Below are 22600 nucleotides of genomic sequence, written 5' to 3' on the forward strand. Positions count from 1 at the left end.
ATAAAGTCAAATAAAAATCCCCCACCTTATGAAACAAAGAGATGCTTTGTGCTGACTCACTGCATCATACCCTTTCCTCCAGTGTCCCACAGGGATACCTTCCATGTGTTCAACCTGCCAACAGCAGCAGGCGGTGTGGCCTCTGGGAAGAGTGCTAGTGTTGGGATCTCTTATGCATAAACTGGAGCTAAAGCCACCACAGTTACTCTGGGCACTCACATGATCTTGGCACTACAACATTTTCTCCTCCTGACTTTTGTCTTCCTCTGGCAACTCAGCTGAGGCCTGAAGTCACAGTACAGTGAAACGAAAGTACGGTTTCTGTATTTCAAGATGGCAGAGCATTAATTAGGACTGTGACTGGGGCCTCATCCTATGCTACATTACCAGCATGAAACAGAATGGGTGAATTGTTCTGCACTTGGCTCTGCTGGGTTTGCTATAACGTCTATCAGTGCTCAGTTGCATTTTTATTTTTCCCCTTTTCTCTGGCTACAAGAAAGGTTCAGGAGCCAGTGCTCAGAATTAAAGATAAGGTGAATCCAACCCCTTTCAGTCTGAGATTTGCTTGTTATCTATACGCGTCTTTTTAGAGATTAAATTTTGTACACTCACATCCCAGACAATTAACTGTGTCTTACAAAACTTGCATGAAGTAGCTCTGCTGATTGCCAGAGTTACTCACTATCCCAGCAACCCTGAGGGGTATGAGTCTCCTCTGTCAGACTCCTCTGGCACCTGATGTACTGCAATTAGCATGGCTTGGCGATTTATGTCTTTCCTGTTGGACAGTGACAGTGAGACCGGCTCACTTCTGCCATTTAAATGGCTTTCACTGTTGTTTTTCTCCCAGGAAACAGAAATCACAATTGCTTGGGAACAAAGCAGGAATTTTACTTTTTCTTCTTCATACATGATACCGTAAGTCTTGATATAAACCCCACACTTAGTTTTTCCACCTGGATTACTGACTGCGCCGCTGTTGTGTCAGCTAAGAAACGACGGTCCCTGATACTTGGCCAACTTATTTCACGCTTCCCTCAGCGTTTTCCCCGACGGAGACTCCCACCGGCTCGCCGCGGTGGCAGACACCGCATGAATCACCAGGGGCTGTTTGCCTTGGCCCGCGGGTCCAGCGCTCGGGGAATGGGATTTCCATTCCCCGACGTTTCCCTTGGTCGACTTCCCTGGAAGGCTGCGCGGGCCCTACCCGGGGAGCACGGCTCTGGCCGGGAAGGATGCGCTGAGCCGCCAGACCGAAACCGCACCGCTTTTCTCTCGCAGACACCTCACGGCCTCCTCCGGGAGAGCCCCCTCGGCCGGAGCAGGCGCTGCTCGTGGGGCTGCGGGAGCTCTCCTCGCCGCCCGCCACAGCGCAGGGACAGCTCTGACAGGGAGGAACCGGCAGCGGGGCCGAGGTGCGGGGGGCGGCGGGGCCGGGCCGGGGCCACCGCGGCGGGAGCCCAGAGGGGCCGGCAGCCCCTGTCCCTGACGGGGCTGGCGGGAGGGAGCGGGTGGGAGCCTGGGACCGATGGCCCGTGTCCTGCGAGAGCCGTCGATTCCCTCTCTTTCCTCACGGCAGGCGGGAAGGAGCCGGAGAACAACCCCCGTCTCATAGACGGGTCAAGCGGGAGGGAGCGGGACAACAGCGGGACCGCGTCCCTCACACGTGGCGGGCGGGAAGGAGCGGGACGACAGGTCGTACCCCTTCGGTGTGCAGGAGGGAAGGACCAGGACCGCGTCCCTGACGGCAGAAGCGGCTGAGGAGAGAGGAACCCGGCCCTCCACGGGTCCTCCCGCGGCCTCCCGGGGCCGCGCCGGCTCTGGAGGTCTGGGCAGGGCAGCCCGTGTCTCCCTAGCGGGACTCCCCGCCTTCCCTCCCCTCGGTATGGTTGAGCCGGGCCCCTGCCGCCGGGGACGGGGCTGGCGGGAGGTGGCTGCTCCCAGGGGGCGGGCGGGGGAGCGCCGTCCGGGGCCGCGCCGAGGGGAGGAGGCTCGCGCTCGCTCTCGGCCGCCGCCGCCGCTCGCGCCGAGCGGAACGGCCCCGCCAGCCCCTCAGGTAAGCCCGGCTCTGCCGCCTGCCCTGCCCCGCCTCGTCTCGCCTCTTCCGCCCGCCAGGCGGGTCCGCGGCGCCCCGCCCGGGGACAGCGCACCCCCGCCGCGTCCCGCGCCGCCCGGCGGGGCTCGGCATCGCTGCCACCCCGAGTCACGGCACTGCCGGCGGCCACCCCCGCCCCAGGGCCCCGGCTCGGCGGAAGGGATGGCCCTGCCCCGGGGGGCTTCTTCGGGTGGGGGGCGGCCGGGAAGGCCCCGCGGGCGGCGGGGGCTGCAGCGCGGGCGGCGGGGCCCGGCGGGGAGCGGGAGGCCGAGACGAGGGGCCGCCGCGGCGTCTGGGGCTCGGTTGGGTATTCGCTTGCTGGGTCCCGCTGGAGCGGTTTGCCGCTCGTGGTGCAGCCCGCAGGAGAAGGGTTTCCCTTTCCTCTGGATTGGGTGGGTCTGAGCAAACTCTTCATGTACCCTCTTCCCCGTGCATGCCGCAGTAACTCATTTAGCAGTGTAAGGAAAACCCCCCACTGTATTGCAAGATCAGTGTAGAATCGGAACCAAACTTTGCTTAGAAACGTGTTCGAGACTAGCCTGCAGGTGTCTTTAGCAGCTTGCAGCAGGGCGGGCGGCGGCTTCTCCCCGTGCCAGAGTAGAAGAGCTACAGCCCCAGGTAGCTTTGCGCTGCAGGGGTCACCTCTGACCTGATGGGTAGGGGCTACCCGAGCTTCCTGAGAGCCCTGCGTTTGCTGGAGGTGGAAGGAGTGAGGGACGGTTTTCTGAATGTGTTTGCCCTGGAAACCCAACTGAAATGGTGCTCATTAGTCTGACAAAAATTATCATGGTATCTTTAATGACTACATATTCCTATTTCAGAAGACAGTTCTTTCTGTGTCAAACTGGCCTCTATCACTGCTAAGCTGTAGAATATTGTTGACTGAGAGAGAAGAATGTAACCTGCTGATTTATGTAATACTTCCTAAATGCTTGGGTTTGCTTGTGGGACCATCATTCAAAGGGTGAATGATCCTGACTGAGGTCTGAAAAGGTGGCATGTTGGGTTACATGTTACATCTGTACTTCTGTCAGACGGCTGACTGCTTCAGAAGAAATTATTGAACTGTATCCCGTCAAAAATTCTCCTTAAATCAAGAGCTTAATAAAATACACATATGGCTTTTCCATTAAATCCTACAGAATCTACAAAATAATTTTGGAGTATTACACTTCTCCTGTAGATGCTCAGCTTTAAGCATGAGATTTTCTAAACTTTTCCTCATGTGCTGCATATCACTGTGATATTCATCAAATTAGATTTATTTTATATCTTCAGAAAATGCAGCACTCAGTTACACAAAGCTGCACTTAAGATCCTTAATCCTGCACTCAGTATTCACACCTAATTACTCTATGTGAGTCTCTCCATTGACTTCACTGGGATTTCTCATGAACAGGGGAATGCACATTCTACTGCTTATGAGCTGGGACTCGGGGACCCAGCTGTGATGGAAAAAGATGTTTTAGTCAGTCCAGGCAAACTAGGGAAAGGCTAATCGGATCTAAATACTCTCTCGTGACTTATAAACCATCTCGATAGGAGGGTAAAACAGTAAGTACCATTTAATTATAATATGGGTATCATTAACAAGCTCTTTTTATACAGTGTACTCATTGTTAGTGCTTTCATTATGAGCATAGAGTATTTGGCATGGAGTGGGTTTAATCCCCAAATTATTGGTTTACAGTGGTGCTGGTAATGGGGTCAGTGTGACTTTGCAAATAAGTTCCAGAACTGTTGTATCCTGTTTTTTCTCAAACCTTTCTGTTTGCAGTTAAGAGTCTTTTATGGTTTGTGACTGTTTCAGAGACAAAACTAAGCAGCCTACATGTGTATCATATGTCATATAATATATGCTTTCATTTAAATACCTGCTCTGCATGCTAAAAGTGAATTTTCTCAGTTTTCCCAAGCTACTCTTCTGGAAACATTGTGGAAACTCTGATGTCTAGATGAGATTCAGTACCAGAAAGTGCAAATGAGTCTTCCTCAAAAGAACAAGATAATGAAAAGGTCTATTGTCCAAGTGGCAACTGAAGAAAATCATAGCATGGAGATTGGTGCTGTCATAAAATAAGAATTCCCACTGCTAGAGCTTGCTGTCTGACCACTGGAAACTATGCCGAGTAAACCATATTATGGGTGTACTGTTCTATAGCACCACTATTAACTTTTATGTGGTGAGTTTCTGAAGTTACTGAAATGGTTGTCAGCTTCATCTCTGAGCAGGGGTTGGACCTGATGGCTTGCAGAGGTCCTTTCTCACCTAAATCATTCTATGATTATGTGATTTAATAGTTATTCATTTTTCAGCAGTGATACCAGGAAGTCTGTATGTCATTTAGATGGACGACTTAAATTAAGTAACAGATCCCTTAGTCTTCTTCATTTCATTAGAACTGTAAAAAATTAAATTATATATGTAGTACATTTACTCTAAGCCCTTTAGATAACAGTCTGTTGTGTAGAAGTCCTACCATGGTATTTACACCTGACAATAAAATTGAATACTGATCTCTGCTCTTTCTGATATGTTTTGGTGTCTGTACTCATCAATTCATGTGTGTGCTTATCTGTCCTCTGTGCTTGGATAGGGAAAGGACAACTCCTTTCCCCATCCTCAGCACTCTTTGGACAGCTTTCAGAATATGGTTGCCCTCCTGTATCCCGTAGCACCTTCAGCTATGCTCTGCACATGGGTATCATGTACAGTGTTGGGTTTGTGGGAATATTTGGCTGACTACCAAATGTCGTTCACCTCCCCTTCTAGGAACTGCTCTGTAATGCATTTTGGGTCTTCCCTGTACTGTTTCAAAATCTAAGTTAATTTACTCTACTGTCACATTTGATTTTATTAGTCCAAGTTACAACTCCACTGTGGGATTTTGTAGCAGCAGCTGGAATAAATAGGTACTGGTGGAGATTCAGCCACAGCCTAATTCTTAACCAAGGGAGGGGAATCTCTCAGTACAGAAAGCATTGGAATATCCTTTTAGTTGCCGGGGTAGGGATATGTGCTGGATGAGGAGGACTGTATGGAAGCATAGGAGACAAAGGTGAAAGACTTTGTGAGTCTTTGGTTGTCACCCTGTCCCCACCACTATGCAGACACATCTGGAACAGACATGTTGCTATCACATGCCCTTCTGCAGACATGAAACAACAGCTGCTAGCCATGAAGCTTCATGGACCCATGCAAATAATTTGTCCCAGTCTTCTTGCACTGGAGTACACAACTTCTGGTCCTAAATCCATTGCAGATTCAGGTTACTTGCCCTGTCTGGACACTCATTATTTCAGATTGATAGAAGACTGATGTTGCCAGGTCAACAGTTACTTTTGTTACTGTGGTGGCTTGCTGCGCTACTGTGAAAGCTGTTTGTAATTGGGTTGGCTGTCTCAGAATACACCAGAATTACTAATTGACTTTCAGATAATGAGTTTCCCTGATTTATCTCATACTACTGACAGCACGAATGGTCAAAGTTAGCCTCTTAAAAGGAGCTAAAGAATGTAGTAACAAATGAGTACTGCTCTGCTGCTTTGCAGGACATGGTGCAATTGTGGGTAGGTTCATGTGCACCTAGTGCCTGCCATCAGGGTTGAGCAGCATGTGAGGAATTTACAAATTTACAGCACCTGCAACCTCATTGCCTCTTGGTGATTTAACCCTATTGGTGAAATGCAGTTGACAGTCATGATTTAGAAAAGGTCCTGTCCTGTGCTGCTAAGTCTAGAGAAGCCCTCCTCATGCAGCAAGGAGTCACAGAAAATCCAGTCCATCACTTGGTGGAACAGGATGACAGTAGAGTGCTCCTTTGTAATGATGAAGGCAAGATGGTGCTTCTTGCTGGTATGCTAAATATCACCCTTCCAGTCGTGGCTACCTGCCCTCATACAACACCTGCATGGCTAGGGACAGATGTTTTATGATGTTGGACTCTGTGGGCCACTGTAGTTGTTTTTTAGAACTGGAAAATGCCTGTGTCAGCAACTGGTCCAGAAAGACAGAGGAAATTGCTAATACTCTATGTCCTGATGCCCATGCCACACAGAGTGATTTTAATGAGTAGTGAACTAGTAATGCATGTGTTGGCTTGTGGATAGTGAAGTACTTCGGAACATATTGTAACTGATAGTTAAAAGGGCTTTACAGTATCTGCAGTCCATTTTTTTTTTTAAATTTCTGAGATGGTGGGTTGAGAAGGAGGTATTTTGTGGCTTTCATGCAATAAGACCTCATTTCTTTTTCAAAGTAACTCACTGTGCTTGCTGATTTGGGGACACAGACTCTGATTTTATTGACTTACATAGATTGCTTGCAGTTCATTTACCTTCAGTAAAAGCTTTTGATTTGATCACAGTTTCCTGTTATCTTAGAAATGGATGGATAATAAGGAATGCTGAAAGAACTTCAGAATGGTTCTCTTCTATGCAATTATGTTCTTTATAACTTAAAAATGCTGAGGTTAGGTCTGCTGGCAGCTTAATGAAAGTAAATGGTTGTCTCTTTTAACTACGAAACAAGAAAAGCTGAAGGCAACCTCTTTAGTGGTAACTGCTGCCTCTGGTGCTTTTTTGTTTTCTCTTTCCCTCCCATCTATGATGAGAAATTATGTAGTGTTTAAGAGAGGGGATTTGCAGGTGTTGATGTTCCATGTAACTACTGAGAATTTCCCCTTCTGTGCATTGTGCCAGTTTTGGTGGTAGCTGGAGAAGGTGGAGAGGTAGGGATTTGTGGAGTTTATGTTTCTGATCTAGCCTTGGAAGGAAACTTATACTGCAAGACAAGGAGGGAGACCATACAGAGGAACAGAAGGCATGAGCTGGAACATATTACTACCCTAGTTTTCTAATTTCTTTTTCAGCATGATCTGCTCAGCAAAGACAGGTACATTTTTAAGGTACTTGAATGAAAAAAAGGTGGTCTTCCAGGCCAGTGGAGGAGTTTCCTGATTCTCTGTAAAAGAAATTTTCCTGGAGAAGAGTAAAAGATGAAAGGACACTGACTTCAGCATAAGCCACAGAGCATCTCTTTTCCCTTGTTATTATTTAAGAGTTATCAGAGTGAAGAGGACAAGTATTAATAACCTGCACCATGCAGGAGAATGTCACTGATTTATCACCATTGACACTGAATATTCAGTAGTGTCTCTGTCCAAAATAGCCATCAATACCTTATGAGGAGACTTCCATGGGAAGATATTTGAAAGCATAGAAACAGGCTTGTATTGTTTCACTTCTGTCCAGCAAAGGAAATAGGTATTTTAAAGATGAAATCTCAATTTTATATTTCAGTATTCCTGCACTGTAGTTCATGAAAATCCATAACAGTGCATCAGAAAAATTACTCTTATGGATTGGTATATGGCTAAACAAGCACAGGTAAAATTGATGAGAACCCACCGTGGCAATATTCAGGTCTTGACTAGCAGCCAGTTAGGGAGCGAGGGAAGTCTTAAAAGGACAGAGAGCCTGTCTGTTTACTTGCCATCTTCTAGGGGAATCTCCTTTTATGCCAAACTTCTTCTAGACAGCTGCAGATACAGCAAGCAGCCCTCATCAGATTGTACCTCTGTGAGCAGCAGTTGTCTCTTCTCTGTTAGCAACTCCTTCACATGTACAGCACAGCACTGTGCTGCACTGAGTGCTCCAAGGCTGCTGTGAAAGCCCTACTCTTGTTCCTCTCACCATGGGTAGAGGAGTGGAGCAGTGGAAGCTGGTGAATCTGGTGCTCAGCCTGGTAGATCCCCATGGGTTGCCACACCTCCTCTTGCTGTTTTTTTCTTTTGAGCTGTTCAGGATGTTTGTGTTGCAGGGACTTGGTCTTGGGTCTGCCCAGGGGAATGCTGACAGCTGGAATCAAAGTGCCCAAACGTAATCTCCAGGTAGCCACAAAAATAAGACTTTGTAAGTTTGGTACTTTGGGAATGTGTTCTCAGCTGGTAGAGCAAGGGTTAACCAACAGTGGGAAGATACAGAGGTCTGTGGCAGAAGGGCTTAGCCTGCTGGGAAGAGGAGGTGTTAAATTCCAAATGTGGTGCAGTAAACACCATCTAGCTTCTAGAGTGAAGACAGGAGAACTTGCAGAAGACCCAGAAGATAAACAGAGAACAATGGGAGGACTGTATGTGGAGCAGCCATGCAACCACAATACAGATTGGTCATGTAAAAATGGACAGTGGACACAAATATGTACCTGGAACTAGAGCAAAGCACACAAATCTGGGATGTCATCACCTCAGGAAAGCAGCACAGAAGCTTTCAGTGTGGATGAAAGTGACAGCAGGCTTGGATCCATATACGTTATCACATACACAGCCTTTGGCTTTGGGAATTTGGGTTTGGGGTTTTTTTTGTTTTTTTCTCCTCACTGAAAATGGTTGTAATTTCACTTATATTTTTATTTTAGATTATATGTATCGTTTTTTAAGATGAGGCAACTAAAGCTCTTCTCTGTTAAGTATCACTTTAATTTAAAACAGTATTTTGTGTGGGTGGGAGTATGTTCATAGTAGATTTTTCTTTAGCAAGAGTTGGATTCTTTTTGGTGGATCTCTGAGTAGATTTATTTTCTGATTATCAGACTAGTAGAGATATTGAGATCTGAGGACTAAGGTTTCTGAATCATACATAAATACTATTGAACAATATGTTATTCAGTGGTTCTGTTTCTTTAGTACCCCAACCTTACTTTTCAAAGGGGCTGGTAAAAATTGCACTCAATTGAAAATGTACTGCTTTAATGTATTTCAGAATTCAATGACAGCTAATGAATGTTTATGGAGACATTTCAGTTTATATGGTTAGTTAATCATATAATATTTGCATGCTATGTAAATGTTTTCCTAACAGAATTCAAAGACTTCCAATCACAACAAATAAACACTTTTTTTTTCTTAATTCTGGAGTTGCTTATGGACGGCTGTGAGTGTAGTGATTTGAAACTCTGACCAAATATCAAAAATTCCTACAAAGGTATAAAATACTTTAAGTGTCAGAATGTGGGAGGGTTTAGTTTGGGGTGGGACTGTCCTGAAGACACTGCTTTATCACCATTTTCTTTGGCATCATGCTGTTACTGGGTCATTTAGCAATGTGTTGTGAAGGCTCTGCTGCACTGTCCTTGGTTCTCCTTTAACACCATCAGGCACTGCTAAAATGGTTTTACTTAGAGTTTAGTGACATCTTCACAGCTGTTTAGGGTGGATAGAAAGGAGGGATGAGTTAGGCCTCTGATAAGTAGGTGAGAGCCAGGAAGCCCTCTTGAGCATTCTGTTCATGCCTAGTTCCTGTAACAGCCTTTCAAGGAGGATATTTCTCTACTCTCCTTAGCCCTGAGAGCATGGCTACTGTTTTTCTAAAACATTGGTGCTAGAATTGGCATGTATCCTTGAAGTCTGTTTGCCTTGTGTGCTGAAGGAACAGGCCTGAGCGAGAGGAGACCCCCCAGCACAGCCCTGTGTGTGTTGATGTTTTGAGGAGTGAAGAGACAACCTGGGCTTGGTAATCTCCACTGTAACAACTGCTGCCTGTTGCCTCCAGCGAAACTTAGTCCCATTTCCAGTGGTGTGTGCTGTTTCCAGTGTTCATCTGTTTCTGACTAGAAAAACTCTAGCAATAATACCATCCAGATGCCCAGAAATTTAATTTGTTTTGTGGCCAGTTTAATAAACACCAGCTATTTCCATCTCTTTCCAAGTTTGAATGTCCTTAAATCATGTATTGCCCATTACTGGATAATATTGAACATTGAAGTAAGGCTGGGCATTTTGAGAGCAAAGACTCATTTTGGCATATGCACCAGAACATTCTGTTTGCATTTGGGGTTGCTGACTAGGATACACAAAAGGGAAAATAGATTGATAGTCAGAAAAATACATTATGTATAATGGTTGTATGGGACAGACCGAAAAATAATGAACAACATATCTTTATTAGAGAGAAAATATTTATTCAGAATTTTCCTTTCTGCAAGTGAACACCTCATGGTGGGAAAGAAAATAAATTACTGTTCAGAACTGAAGCATTTAGTTGCCTTCTGTTACATATCTGCTTATCAGGTTTAGGGCCCTGTTAAAATTGTTTTCAATGTCTTAGTTACTTCACAAGAATTACTGTTAAAATTTGCACTGCTCCAGAAGTTCCACTCAGAACAGTTCTTTCTTGTGAAAGTGGGAAGTTTTATCCATCTCTTCCACACCTAGGGGAGCTCTTTCCTAAGTTTCATCGTATCACCCACTCCAAGACTGAATCTAGCTCCTGTGGGATGCTCTCAACCACAACAATAAAGTTTTGGGGGAGGGTAGAAGGAGTCTCCATCTGAGGAAGCCACCAATGGGGAACACAGCCAGAAAATGAGTCTCTAGCATGTCAATCTTTGTTTTCTGTTTTGTGGCAGACTCAGAGTCAGCCATGGCTTTTCATGATGCATTAACCAGTTCCTGGTCAGGAATCATCTCTTAATGTAAGAATTTTGCCTGTCAGTTTGTTCTTCTGTGTGATAAAATTTCTCCAGAACCTGTGGCAGACTCCTTGCCAGTCCTCAGGAGTCTATTCCTGTAAAAAAAGATTAATCTTTCACTGTTATCTTCATGTTAGCAACTATGGACTGTCTTCTGAAAAGGAAGCATGAGTTTTCACCAGCTCACATTTAGAGTTGCTGTTTCTGAAATACATTTTCTTCTTTCTATTTTAATTCTCCAAGATTTTCTGAAGCAAAAATCCCTCAGACTACAGGAACCATTAAACTTCTGAAAAAAAAAGCAAAGAACTACTGAGTGGAATAACAAAAAAAATTTGTGTCCTCCTCAAACCTTTTAATGCAGACAGGCTGAGTGAAACAAAGTTCCTTTTCTTGCTTTAAAAATACTTGATTATTATGAATTGTTGTCGGTGTTAACTATGGACTTCAACTAACAATACTTACAGATTCTATACAGGGACTGCCAATTGCTACATTATTATGTAGACCTTATTTCTTGAAGTTATACGCATTATTCCGTGCCAGTGTGTCTGCATGTTTGTGGTGGAAGGGAAGCAATGCCTCTGGGTGGCTGATGTGGTTGGAGTGCATCCTTTTATGTAATCAGAGAACTTATCTCCTTCTCTCTTGTATTGCAGTTTTACATCCTTGTGTGTCCTTCTGTTTCTTGAAGATGAAGAAAATGGTTGCATGTTTCTTTCTGCTATTTGCACATGCTCTGCTTTCCACTGTCATGGCAAAAGATCTCCCTGGAAGACATTTCACCCGAAAAAGGGATGTTAACACACAGTCTCTACTGGGTAAGTTACACAAAATACCCCAAACACCACTACCAAAAGCTGTCTCAAATACAAGTGATAAAAGGCATAAGAAGCTGGCCAAACCTTGGCTGAATTCGTTTATAATAAAAAGGAGATTTTTATTTGCCAGCAGGTATGTGATAAAGTTTGTTGACCAGGTAGCAGCTGTTAAAAGAAGGTGTTTACTTTTGGGGTACCAGATTTACTTTATGTAAGTGGTATGAAATAAATATTTGCTACAGGACTGTTGGCCTGAAAAAAGGAAACAACTTCATTTTCAGTGTTTAGAGAAAATACCTGCTGGTCCATGAAGGTTCTGTCAAATGTGCCTTTTACCATGCCAGAAAGTTTTAGCTGTCGATATGTATGTAATGTGCATAAAGATGATTGACTGGAAATCTGTGGCTATTGAAATGAGGCTTCTCATTACAGTACTTGATGCTAATCCTTTCATTTTTTCAGATTTATTTATAATGAGTAGCTTATTTTATAATGAGTAGTTTTTTTATAATGAGCTAATTTTTTTCTCTTTTGCCAAAAATCTTAGGACAGGGTGTATAAGTTTCATCTTGTGGGCTGTCATATTTTAAAACATAAGGTTCATCTCTCTCTTGTGGGTCATCACCTATGCATCACCTAGAAGTCAACTTTTTCATCTCCTAACAGTTTGTGAATTAGAATAACTGTCTTTTGCTAATTGTTTAAAGTAATTGCCAGGTTATGAAAACACAGTGTGGATGGGGTTTGGACACAGCCTGTCACTAGGGATTAATGATTGACATCAGTTGTAGATTTCATCAGATACCTTTCTCCAGCCACTGGGAGATGGTAAGTGGACTCCATAAAGGTCATCTAACCTAAGTGAACATGAGGAATGTGAAATGTCCTGCAGAAGATATATTGGAAAGAAAGAAGAAGAAGGAAATAATATGGGAGAATGGGTGACAGAGAGGAGAGCACCAAGTTTTATCAGTGAAACATTTCTCTAAACAAAATGTAATCCTTTAAATAAAGTAAAATTCCATAAAGTACCATTCACATGTATTAACTTAAAAACACCAGTTTTCAGTTCCAATAGGACAAATTTAAAACAAAAGACAACAGATTTCCATTTCTTATTCATCTTCCCCAAAACTAATAGATGCGGTCTTGAAACACTTGGAGTTCTGCCACTGAAGGCCGAAAACCACAGCTCTGGAGATGTAATTCACAAAAAAACCACAGATATAGAACAACAAAGAGAAATGCCCACATTCACACCTTATTTACGAATCTCAAACTTTCCAAAATCCTGAATTCTGAAATGTGATTTATAGCAACTCTTCCCGAAAATTTTAGGGTTCCTAGCAAATACCCTAAGTGAGCTTATTATTTTAAGAAAGAAACTGCCTGTCCCTCTAGAAAATGAGTGCAAAGGCAAGGTGTTATGTGGAGAAACTGAAAGTGTCACATTTCTCAGTTGCCATTTTACCTGTGATTTTTTAAAATTCCTTTTATAGCCTCTTTTTCAAATCTAAATAGTGGAAAATATATGAAAGGTATTAGCACTCAGTATAAATCAAAATTTGTAGATTAAATTATTTATTTCTTCTTTCAAAAGCCAAGATATTTCTGGTCCCTGTATTTGGAAACCTCTGGATCCCTACTCAATTTGGCATGTGCAGGATGCAAACAGTTCTGGCTAAAGGAACCTTTTCAAGACATTAAATGATGCAAAAAACTTGGAACATTCTGTGATCCAGCCCGTAAAAGTACGTGGCAGTTTGGAGTCAGACTCTTGGGCCTTGCATTCTGTTTCAAGAAATTAGGCCACTTGCTTCAGGTTCAGCAATGGATAGAAACAGCGGCATGGTAAAAACATCCCTCTCTGTGAAGAACAGAATGTAAAATGCCACTGTGCTGGAAAGCTGAGTGTTCCTTAAATGGCATGAGAAAGAACAGGGCCAAAACATGATCTCAGTGACATCAAGTCAATAGACTTAATAAAATCCCTCGGGAATTCCAGCAATTTCACAGGGATTAGAAGTTGTCACATTCTATATAGTATGTGTATTATAAGTAGTGGTGGTGATGATAATTGCTGCTGTTGTGTAAAGACTTGCTTGGCAGACAAAAGGGAGCAAAATAGCTGTGAAGAACCAACAGGTACCTGGAAAAGTAATAAAAGTTAAGGTTGGGGGTTGGGGTTTTTTTGGATGGAAGTCTTTTCAGGACTAAAATGAAGATTTATGCTATGTAAGTATAGTAGTATGAAAATAATTTTATTCCTTTTTTCTTAATTTCACCATTTCTAAAACAAAACTGTACTGCTGTGATAACTCTTTACTGGTAAAATACCAGTAGTGTCCATGTACAGAAGTAAAAGTCATTGCTCTAGGAAACTGACAAGTTAAATAAGTAAAATGAAATGGATGAAAAATTCTATGGGATTGTCCATATAGAGAGAAAGGTACTTTGAGATCCAGTTTTAGGAGGATTTAATTTTTCATCAGCCATGCACTAATACTTTATAGATTTCTTAAGTCTTGTTAGGTCTAATTGCCTATACATTTTAACGAAGTCTTCTGAAGGAATGAGCTATGTCTGAAAAGACATGTTTTTCTTATTCCTCAATTTTTCAACTGAATCTCAATGTACGCTGTTTTAATTTGGCAGGTCTTTGCATTGCTTATTGCTGTTTGAACCATTATTGCTATAGCTAATAACTTCTCTTAAAGAGCTGAAATATTTTGTTCAAGGATCTATCGAAAATAGAGTTTTTGGAACTCTCACTATGTGGCCCTTGAAAGCCAAACTGCTTTGCAGGTTTTTCTTTTATTAAACACTGAGTCAGACTTCCAAGTATTAAAAACTTGTCAGTTGTGCCAAATTAATTAACTTTTAACATTTTCTTAAATCTTTCTTGCAGCATATTAGATATGCATGTATTTCAAGTAATAAAAGAATTTGTATTATATTGCTAGAAGATACTGTTTTCATGCAGGTATATTTATGTTTTAAAGGCTTGTTTCCATAGTTGTGCAAGATCTTGTGAAACAACAGAAAGAAATAGGATGGTCAGTTTTTCTTTTCTGTAGCAGACACCAGTTGCCTCTCCCCTTATGTGACATATGAACTAAATTTTGCCTTCTTTTTCCCCTCATCAGTACTTTGATCCAGAATTTGGATCAAATTTGCCTTATCCTGATTTGTGAAAGGAAAATAATATTTTGTTTTCTTCTAAGGAAAAGCAGTAATATACTTGCTACATGGTTATAAAGATAAAATTATTTCTCTTAGATTAGCTGATTCCCTTCAGATATAATGAAGTGGACTCCTGTACCTAAACAGACTGATGAAGAGCTGGGTCAGTTGTCCAGAGTGGTGGTTTCCATACCATGTTTGCAAGGGCAGTCAGGGTACCACAGCACCCTTCAGGTTCCATATCTAGAAGCAACATGTGACCAGTCCTTGCAAGATATGGTGCTTTTTTGGTGTTTGAAGTTGTGGGGTTTTTATTGAAGTGGATTTTGGACTTAGGCCCTACTGCATCTTAATCATTTATTATAAAACAAAGCAAATCAAAATTCCTACATTATTAAAAAAAACCCACAAGTTTTTGTGTTTGCTTTTTTTCTTGATGACCTCTGTTCTTGTAAACTGGGCATGTATTTCATTTCACATGGGCATACTTCTTTGGAAAGATATGAAGTGAATGCATGAAAGCTGTAGTGAATACAGTGAAGGCTGTAGAATACTATTCAAAGCAATAGCATTCCTTCTGTTCCTTAGGAATATAAAACATGCAGCTACATGATTTTGAAAATAACTATGTAAGGAGAAAAGCTAGTTTAGGGGGCATTCCTTTAGCTAATACATGATACCAGTAGAAACTACAAAAAATTAACTGATACTGCACAAAATTAAAACAGAGGGGAAAGGAGGCCAAGAAGGAAATGTACTTGGCTCCTGTTCAGTGGAAGCTGCTGCAAAACACGAATACCCCTGTCTGTGTTAAATTACATTTTACAACAAAATAAACAATTATTTGTCTCTTGGTTGTATATGTGTGATTCCACTAATAATATGAAGGGAAGTAATAGGAACTACATGGAGCACTCACTAAATTTATGAATCACTTGCTACAGCCACTTAAAATTAATCGAAAGATTCTTATATCCAACCCAGTTCTTAAACTTGAGTTAACTTTAGGGCTTAAGACATTATCAGGTTAAACATTCTGAGTTATTTTAGCAGCAAATCAGAGGGGAAGGTATGTGACAAAAGTGAGCCCAACCCATGATGCTTCTGTGGAGCGCAGATAAGATTCCTGTTTAGTTTTGTTTAATTCGTTGTATATTTATACAGTAAGAGCTGGCCAGAGATCTCTAAATTTTTCTGATGTGGACTGTTAAGCCAATGTGGGATGCTTTCTGCTGTAAGAAACTCAGTCACAGCCTCAATGTATGTGCCTGTATATTATTTCTTCACATAAATGCAACCCTGCCACGTTTTATGTCCTCAGACATAATCCTGTCGGAAAGTAGAATCATTGTAACTGAACTGCAATTGAAATCAGAATTGTGTCACAGTAACTATATCATGTATTAGACATACTGTACTGGTATAGTACTAGGGGAGATGAAAGCTCTTCTGCGCAGCAGATGAAGGTAGGAAGTAGTTGCAAATTACATCTTTTCAATTACCACATAATTAGTTAAAATATAAGCACAATCCTAGCCAAACTTTTGTAAGGGTATGGGGTAATCAAATACCTATCCATTTATTTACCTATCAACTCTCTATTCAAAACCTGAAGTTGCCATATAAATAGAAACATATTATGTTTTGAAAGAAAGCAAGCAAAGCATTTTACAGTCTGCAAAATCACCTGTTTGTTCCTTCTGAAGTGTGTAGGTACATACTGCAATCTTTGTGCCTCAAGCAATATTAGTAATGGTGTGTTTTGCTTCCCAGTAGTGCTTGTTTCAATAGTTGAGAGGTCACCCATGAACTTTATACTGACTCTCAAAACTTCAACTTTCATCTTAATCTCTGAGCTGTTGGCCCCTCCTCCATAGGAGCCGCTTTTTCAGATTCTGAGGTAGAACAGTAGAACACCCTCTCTCTGTGGCTTGGTTTGTGCTGAGGCTGTACCTCCCCAGCCCCTAACAGAGGTCCTGGAGTCTGAGAAAGAGGGATCTAATCAGCAGTCATATCCCTGCCCAGCCAGTTGTTCCCTGCAGCAGCTGTTATCCCTTAAACAGCCCCAGCTAATGAGCCATGAGGACTAGCTGTGACCATGACAGACCTCAGGGATTTATGTCCTAATCTGAGTATGCTCATCTGCAGGCAATTATCATGGAGATCAGAAAGTTTGCATTTTGGTTTGTGCTAGCAGTTTTTAACCACAGAACAACATTGTGCTTGCCAACTCTTGTATGTAGTATTCATTATTAATTTTCATGTGTCAAAATCACATTCACTTTTAAGCCACCTACAGGGTACTTCTGTAATTTAAGTTTTATGGAATATAATTCAATTTCCAGCATCACAAGGAATTGTTTTGTATTTCTTTAATGTGTATTCCCTCTAACAAAGTCTTTTCCTCTTTCCTCCTTCCTTCCTTCTTTCTTTGTTTTGTTTGCTTATTCTTTTAATTTGCCCTCTCCCTTTTTTTCTTCTTTTCCCTTTTTTTTAAAGGTAATTTGTAATTTTTCCACAGGATGAAAGAAATCTGCTGTTACAGAAAAAACTGAGTCATGAACTAAACATCAAGTGATCTTTGTATTTCTGAATTTGTTTGTTACAACCCCCACGAATTACTGTGAAATGCCATTTCTGTTTGAAAAAGAGTTTGCCTTGACAATAATTCAGTGAGGAAAATTACTGTGAGTAAAAAAACTGTTGTTATGTGTATATTCTCAAGGAGCTCAAAGCCTCCTCTGTGTATTATGTCTTGAAGAAAAATCAGGCCAAAAGAAAGAACCCTGATGTTCAGCAGTGTGCTGGTTTTGACTTCACTTTGAGCACTTTAGCTTAATTTAAAAAGCACGTATGTGCAAAATTAACTTGAAAATCTTGGAAACAGCATTTGCATGACTTAAGGAACATCTCATTTTATAGGCATGAATAGGTAATCAGACATTATTGTGGATGAAGAAAACACACCTTAAATTGCTCTGGAACCTTGAAGACACCATCTTATTTAAGTACTACTGAAGTGGTAGAACTACTAGTTCGCCAGTGGACATGATGTCTCACATGTTTTGGGAGACATGGGGAATGGTATATAGCACAATCCCAGCATGCTGTTTCTGAATTTGTTCTGGAAAAGAATCTAATACTTAGACCGTTACCAATAGATAGAAATATGTGGTTTCAGGTCAGCTGATCAATGAGTAATGTTGAGGTTGCTAACAGCTTTCCCTGTAAACAAAGACATGGGCAACTTTAAAAAAAAGTATGGATAGGAGTTTTTAAAATGTTAAGCTAATGTTGTGAAAGCAAGACACCACAAACTCACTAAAGTCACATTTTCCCCCTAAATTTTCTCTGCTGCTACTAACAATTGTTTACTTTCTGTATCTGTTCCTTCTCTAATAATTTCTGTGTCCTTCCAATGGCACCCCAAGTAGCTTAGGCAAGATAGGAGTCTCAGATCTTCAAGGAGAAAAATAAAAAGATCACCTTCTCCCATACAATCACCTTTTTCATGTTGGTTGTGATTTGATGTTTTGCAGGTGAGTGCAGGAAAAGACAATCACAATTAGAGTAAGTGCTTCCAGGCTGCCTGTGGGAACAGGATGCGAAGTAGGATTAGTGTGTGTACCACAAGTTTCCCCATCATGGCTCAGAAAATTAATTCCTCATCTCTTATGGGTGTAAGCTATCCTTAGCCGAGAGCACATAACATTTGTTTCTGTCAGGAAGTGGTGGGTAGATGTTCATGTTGCCATGTGCCTGAGGATATCAGGATACTTTATCCCTCTGTCCAGGTGTTCCACTGCCTGCAAGGAAAACAACCTGCTCCCTGGTCCTCCTGACCATGAAAGCAGGTTTGACTGCTGTCAGGAAATGCAAGTTTCTATCTCAGAACAGCTGAAATAACCAGAAAGAGCTAAGAAACTTGAGGCTATCCCTACACCATGCTTTGGCTTCATACCAGAGACAGCACCAGTATTGGTAAAGAAATGAAGAAATACTAGGAGTCAGTTCTGGGACTCTGGATTTAGAGAGATTCAGTGTTAATAATGACCTTGTTATTTGGAAAAGCTTGACAGGGAAGGAGTAGGAATAGTGACGTGAAATGAGAACAAAGTAATATACCCCCCTGCAGTGACTAATAATGAAGTATTTGCATGTAGAAGGAAATGTAAATCTCTGGACAAGAGCCTCCTGCTGTACAGTTCTCCCAGCAATTTTTGAAGTTCAGAAAAGATTTTGTCAGAGGCAATAAAGAAATGTCTGGAGGCTGTGTTCCATTTAGTGATTGTTCCCAGATGAAGAAATTTGTAAGGAGAGGTGGGTGAGCTGCCAAACTCATAATGAATGTTTGGGTTAGGGCCATAGGCCTGTGTGTTTGGGGAAAGATTCAGAGCAAGGATGGGGCCAGAGAGTACAGGGCAAGCCTTGGATCCAGGGCCTGTCCCAGAGCTGGGAAGAGGTGGCGTCACCTGCAGAACCAAGTGCAGCATGTATGTGTGATAGGAAAGGGGTATTGAGCAGTTTCTAACATTTCCTTCAGGAACTATATTATATCTGAAATGTACCATACCATACTTTGTCCATCTTTGACTTAAAATGAGAAAAAACCCAAAAGGAGTGGAAGCTAACTTGCTCAAAATGTCTCACTAGAGACAAGAAGTTCTTGGAATTACGGCTCTTCTTCATTTATTCTTTGCAACAATCATAACCACAAAATGTGTTTTCCAAAGCATTTTGTGCTTGGTATGTTTATGAATGAATTGGAAATTTAGCTATTCTTCACTTGCATAATTGTGTGGCAAGAAGATTAAACCTTCTTGATGACCTAAGAAATCCTTCAGAGTTATCTGAGAACCTGTCAAACAAAATCTTTCTGGCTGGATATTTAGCTAGGAAAAACCAGAATTCTGGACCTTAAGAAAAAAATATTTGACACCCAGCAAGTTCATACGTCTTTTAACAAATTTTGTAGGACTTACGCAGAGATTTATAAGCCAAGAAGCTGTAAAAAGAAGACGGGCAAGTAATATTGAGGGCTTGATGGAAAATGAAATAATAAAATGGCAAAGAAAAAAGATACATTTAGGAAGAAGTAAAATATGATAACTGGGAGAATAGTTTTCTCCCCCTTTTATTTGATGTTGAGTGAAGACTTGTTCTGTTACTCAAAGATAAAATCTAAAAATAAACCTGGTGTTGCTGCTGGCACTGTCACAGAACACGTAATTTTTGTGTATGCATTACTGGGGAGTGAGCTAAGAAACACAAAACATGAAAATTGCCATTAAAGCCTGCTCAGGCAATAATTTTTCTATGATCTCATTTTTTCTTAACTGATTTAATCCTTCCTTTTTGCTTGAATTGTTATACTCTATAACAAACATCTTTTTCATGGAGCTAATATTTACTTGTTGTAAATTACTCTTTCAATGTCTAAACTTTGCTGTAGTGTTTACCAAATTGAGCTAACCTTCTTTAACATTTATCCATTCTCATCTATTAGGATAAGGACCTACATAACCAAATAAGTAATATCTAGATTAAAAAAAAAAGAAAGTATTAAGGAGTCATAAAGATGTAGGACAAAACCAGAAAATAGCTAACTCATTTTTAAACAAGCAGTTTTTTCAAGAGAACCAGCTTGCAAAAACTTTTGAAAAATCATCATCTAAAACTTGTGTCCTTTGAATGTGTTCAGTTTGAATATCCGCAGATGGAAATGTTTGAGGAAATGAAACAGTGCTGGGAACATTCTTGGGCATTGGAACTCCACCCTTACTGTTGCTGTTAAATGGCTGGAACTGTCTCTGGCCCACAGTGACTAGCAATCTCCATGCGTCGTTCAGAAGGTACAGACAATAATCCCTACAGGGATTATTCCCAGGAGGCCTCTTGCATACAGCCACTCTGAGCAGAAAGGTGAGTTTAACACCGTGGATGCAGGCCAGCTGGCCTCTGAGCTTAGCTGGTACCTTAGACTGCTCTGTGGCACTGAGACCAGTGGTACAACGTGGCCTGCTTCTGTGCTGGGGAACACCCTGAGCTCACAGACCAGTTCCATCCACATAGGATGGATCCCTGGCTCATGCTGCTTCCCATATCATGCCTGAGAACTGCTTGAGAAAATGTGAATTGTCCTCAGACAAGAGTATCAGGAACAGTTCTAATGATTTAACAGCCTAGAAGAGTCAATTCCAATGCCCAAGAAAGCTCCCTAGTGCTACTTTAGTTGTATTAAGGGAATGTAGCATTACTGAAAAATAAGATGAGAAGATAGAAACACACTCTCGGACACAGACCCTGTGTGGGTGAGCAAAATCAAAACAGAGCCAGCTTTGTCAAAGCCAAAATAGGCTGAGCATAATTTGCTTTGAGAAAGGAGTAGAAGGAAACGTGCAGTCATCCGATAAAATGACTTAACAGAATTTTCAACTTTAGAGGAAATTAAGATGCTCAATATTACTTTAAGCTTTGTTTTGTGTATCTCTCAGTAATTTGATCCCAGCTGGATTCTTCCCAGTAGAACTGAAATTTCCTTGCATTGTTAGTTGTCCAAAGGTGGCATCACTGTAACTGTCATTTACAAAGTGGATATTGAGTAGAGAAGGAGAACATATTTACTACTGAATTGATCTTTCCTTCTGTCTTTGTCTTGCCTCTCCTGGCTTCCCCTTTGGATAATACAACCCACACTGAGGGGTTTTTTTTAACTTTTGTGTTGGCAGTACAAGACCTCTGCTGACTTAGAAGTAGGTTTATGGATGAGTAGCTCTTTTCAATGAGTATGTCAATTTTCATAAGAGTGAAGGGGAATTACTTTTAGTTATGAAGATGTTTGCCAAAGTTGTGAGAAAGTTCCCTGTTTAAAATGAGAGCTGGTCAGAGGAAGAGGTTATAATTCACAGGACAAATGGAGAAGCATGTAACTGCTAAAAAGCTATCACTGAAAATATATCTGAGGGGATGAGTGTTTAGATCTGTTAGTCATTACTACTGATTGCCACTCCTCAAAATACCACCAAGCTAGATTTTTTATCTTTAGAAGAGTTACATTTTATTTTTCACTGAGCCCAAGTTAAACCAACTTTAATAGTTACAGAGTTTTAAAAAAATTCATACCAAATAAGAAGACAAAGATTTTAAATACATTGTGATTGGAAATGTGTGGTATTTCTATAAATAGAACTTTGAAATATACTGTGTTTCATTCAGATGAATAGATTTTTCTGAAGTAATTCAACACAATGTCATGTGTTTCTGGTAGTACTATCCACCAACACTCTCCAGGCTTTTTCCCACCAAGATTCATTCCAGACTTCAGAATAGAGAAAAATGAGTCTCTTCAGACTGGGATCCAAATCTTTATGTTCCAGTTAAAAGGATTCAACACCATGGCTGTAGTTTTGACTTGTTTTCACAGAATCACAGAATGTGTCATGTTGGAAGGGAGCACAGTGGATCGGTCATCTGGTCCAGCCTCCCCTGCTCAAGCAGGGTCATCCCAGAGCACATGGCACAGGGTTGTGTCCAGATGGTTCTTGAATATCTCCAGTGAGGGAGACTCCACCACCTCTCTGGGCAGCCTGTTCTGGTGCACCTGCACAAGTAAAGAAGTTTTTCCTCATGTTCAGGTGGAGCTTCCTGTGCATCAGTTTCTGCCCATTGCCTCTTGTCCTATTGCTTGGCACCACTGACAAGAGCCTGGCTCCATCCTCTTGACACCCTCCCTTCAGAGACTGATAGACATTGATGAGGTCCCCTCCCAGTTGCCTCTTCTTGTGGCTGAACAGGCCCAGCACCCTCAGCATTTCCTCATAAGAGAAATGCTGCAGTCCCCCCATCATCTTTGTAGCCCTCCTCTGGACCCACTCCAGTAGCTCCATGTCTCTCTTGTACTGAGGAGCCCAGAACTGGACACAGCACTCCAGATGTGGCCTCACTAGAGCTGAGCAGAGGGACAGGATCACCTCCCTCAGCCTGCTAGCAATGCACCCCAGGATACCTTTGGCCTTACTGGCCACAAGAACA

The 22600-nt window shown here is 41.7% G+C and overlaps 1 protein-coding gene across 3 annotated transcripts in view; it reads left to right on the forward strand.

Annotated features, from left to right (window-relative positions):
* The first annotated feature begins 1142 nt into the window (after positions 1-1142).
* MATN2 (matrilin 2) overlaps positions 1143-22600 on the forward strand; it is a 71285-nt gene continuing 49827 nt past the window's right edge. For 2 of the 3 annotated variants that reach the window (XM_039549004.1, XM_039549006.1), the window contains exons 1-2: positions 1981-2059; positions 11225-11386. In XM_039549004.1, the coding sequence (XP_039404938.1) occupies positions 11260-11386 (127 nt within the window). In that variant the 5' untranslated portion in view covers positions 1981-2059; positions 11225-11259. Of the gene's footprint in view, positions 1419-1980; positions 2060-11224; positions 11387-22600 lie in introns of those variants that run through there. The other variant, XM_039549005.1, reaches the window with a different exon arrangement.

The sequence above is a fragment of the Corvus cornix genome, chromosome 2, assembly GCF_000738735.6.
Source record: "Corvus cornix cornix isolate S_Up_H32 chromosome 2, ASM73873v5, whole genome shotgun sequence".
NCBI lineage: Eukaryota > Metazoa > Chordata > Aves > Passeriformes > Corvidae > Corvus > Corvus cornix.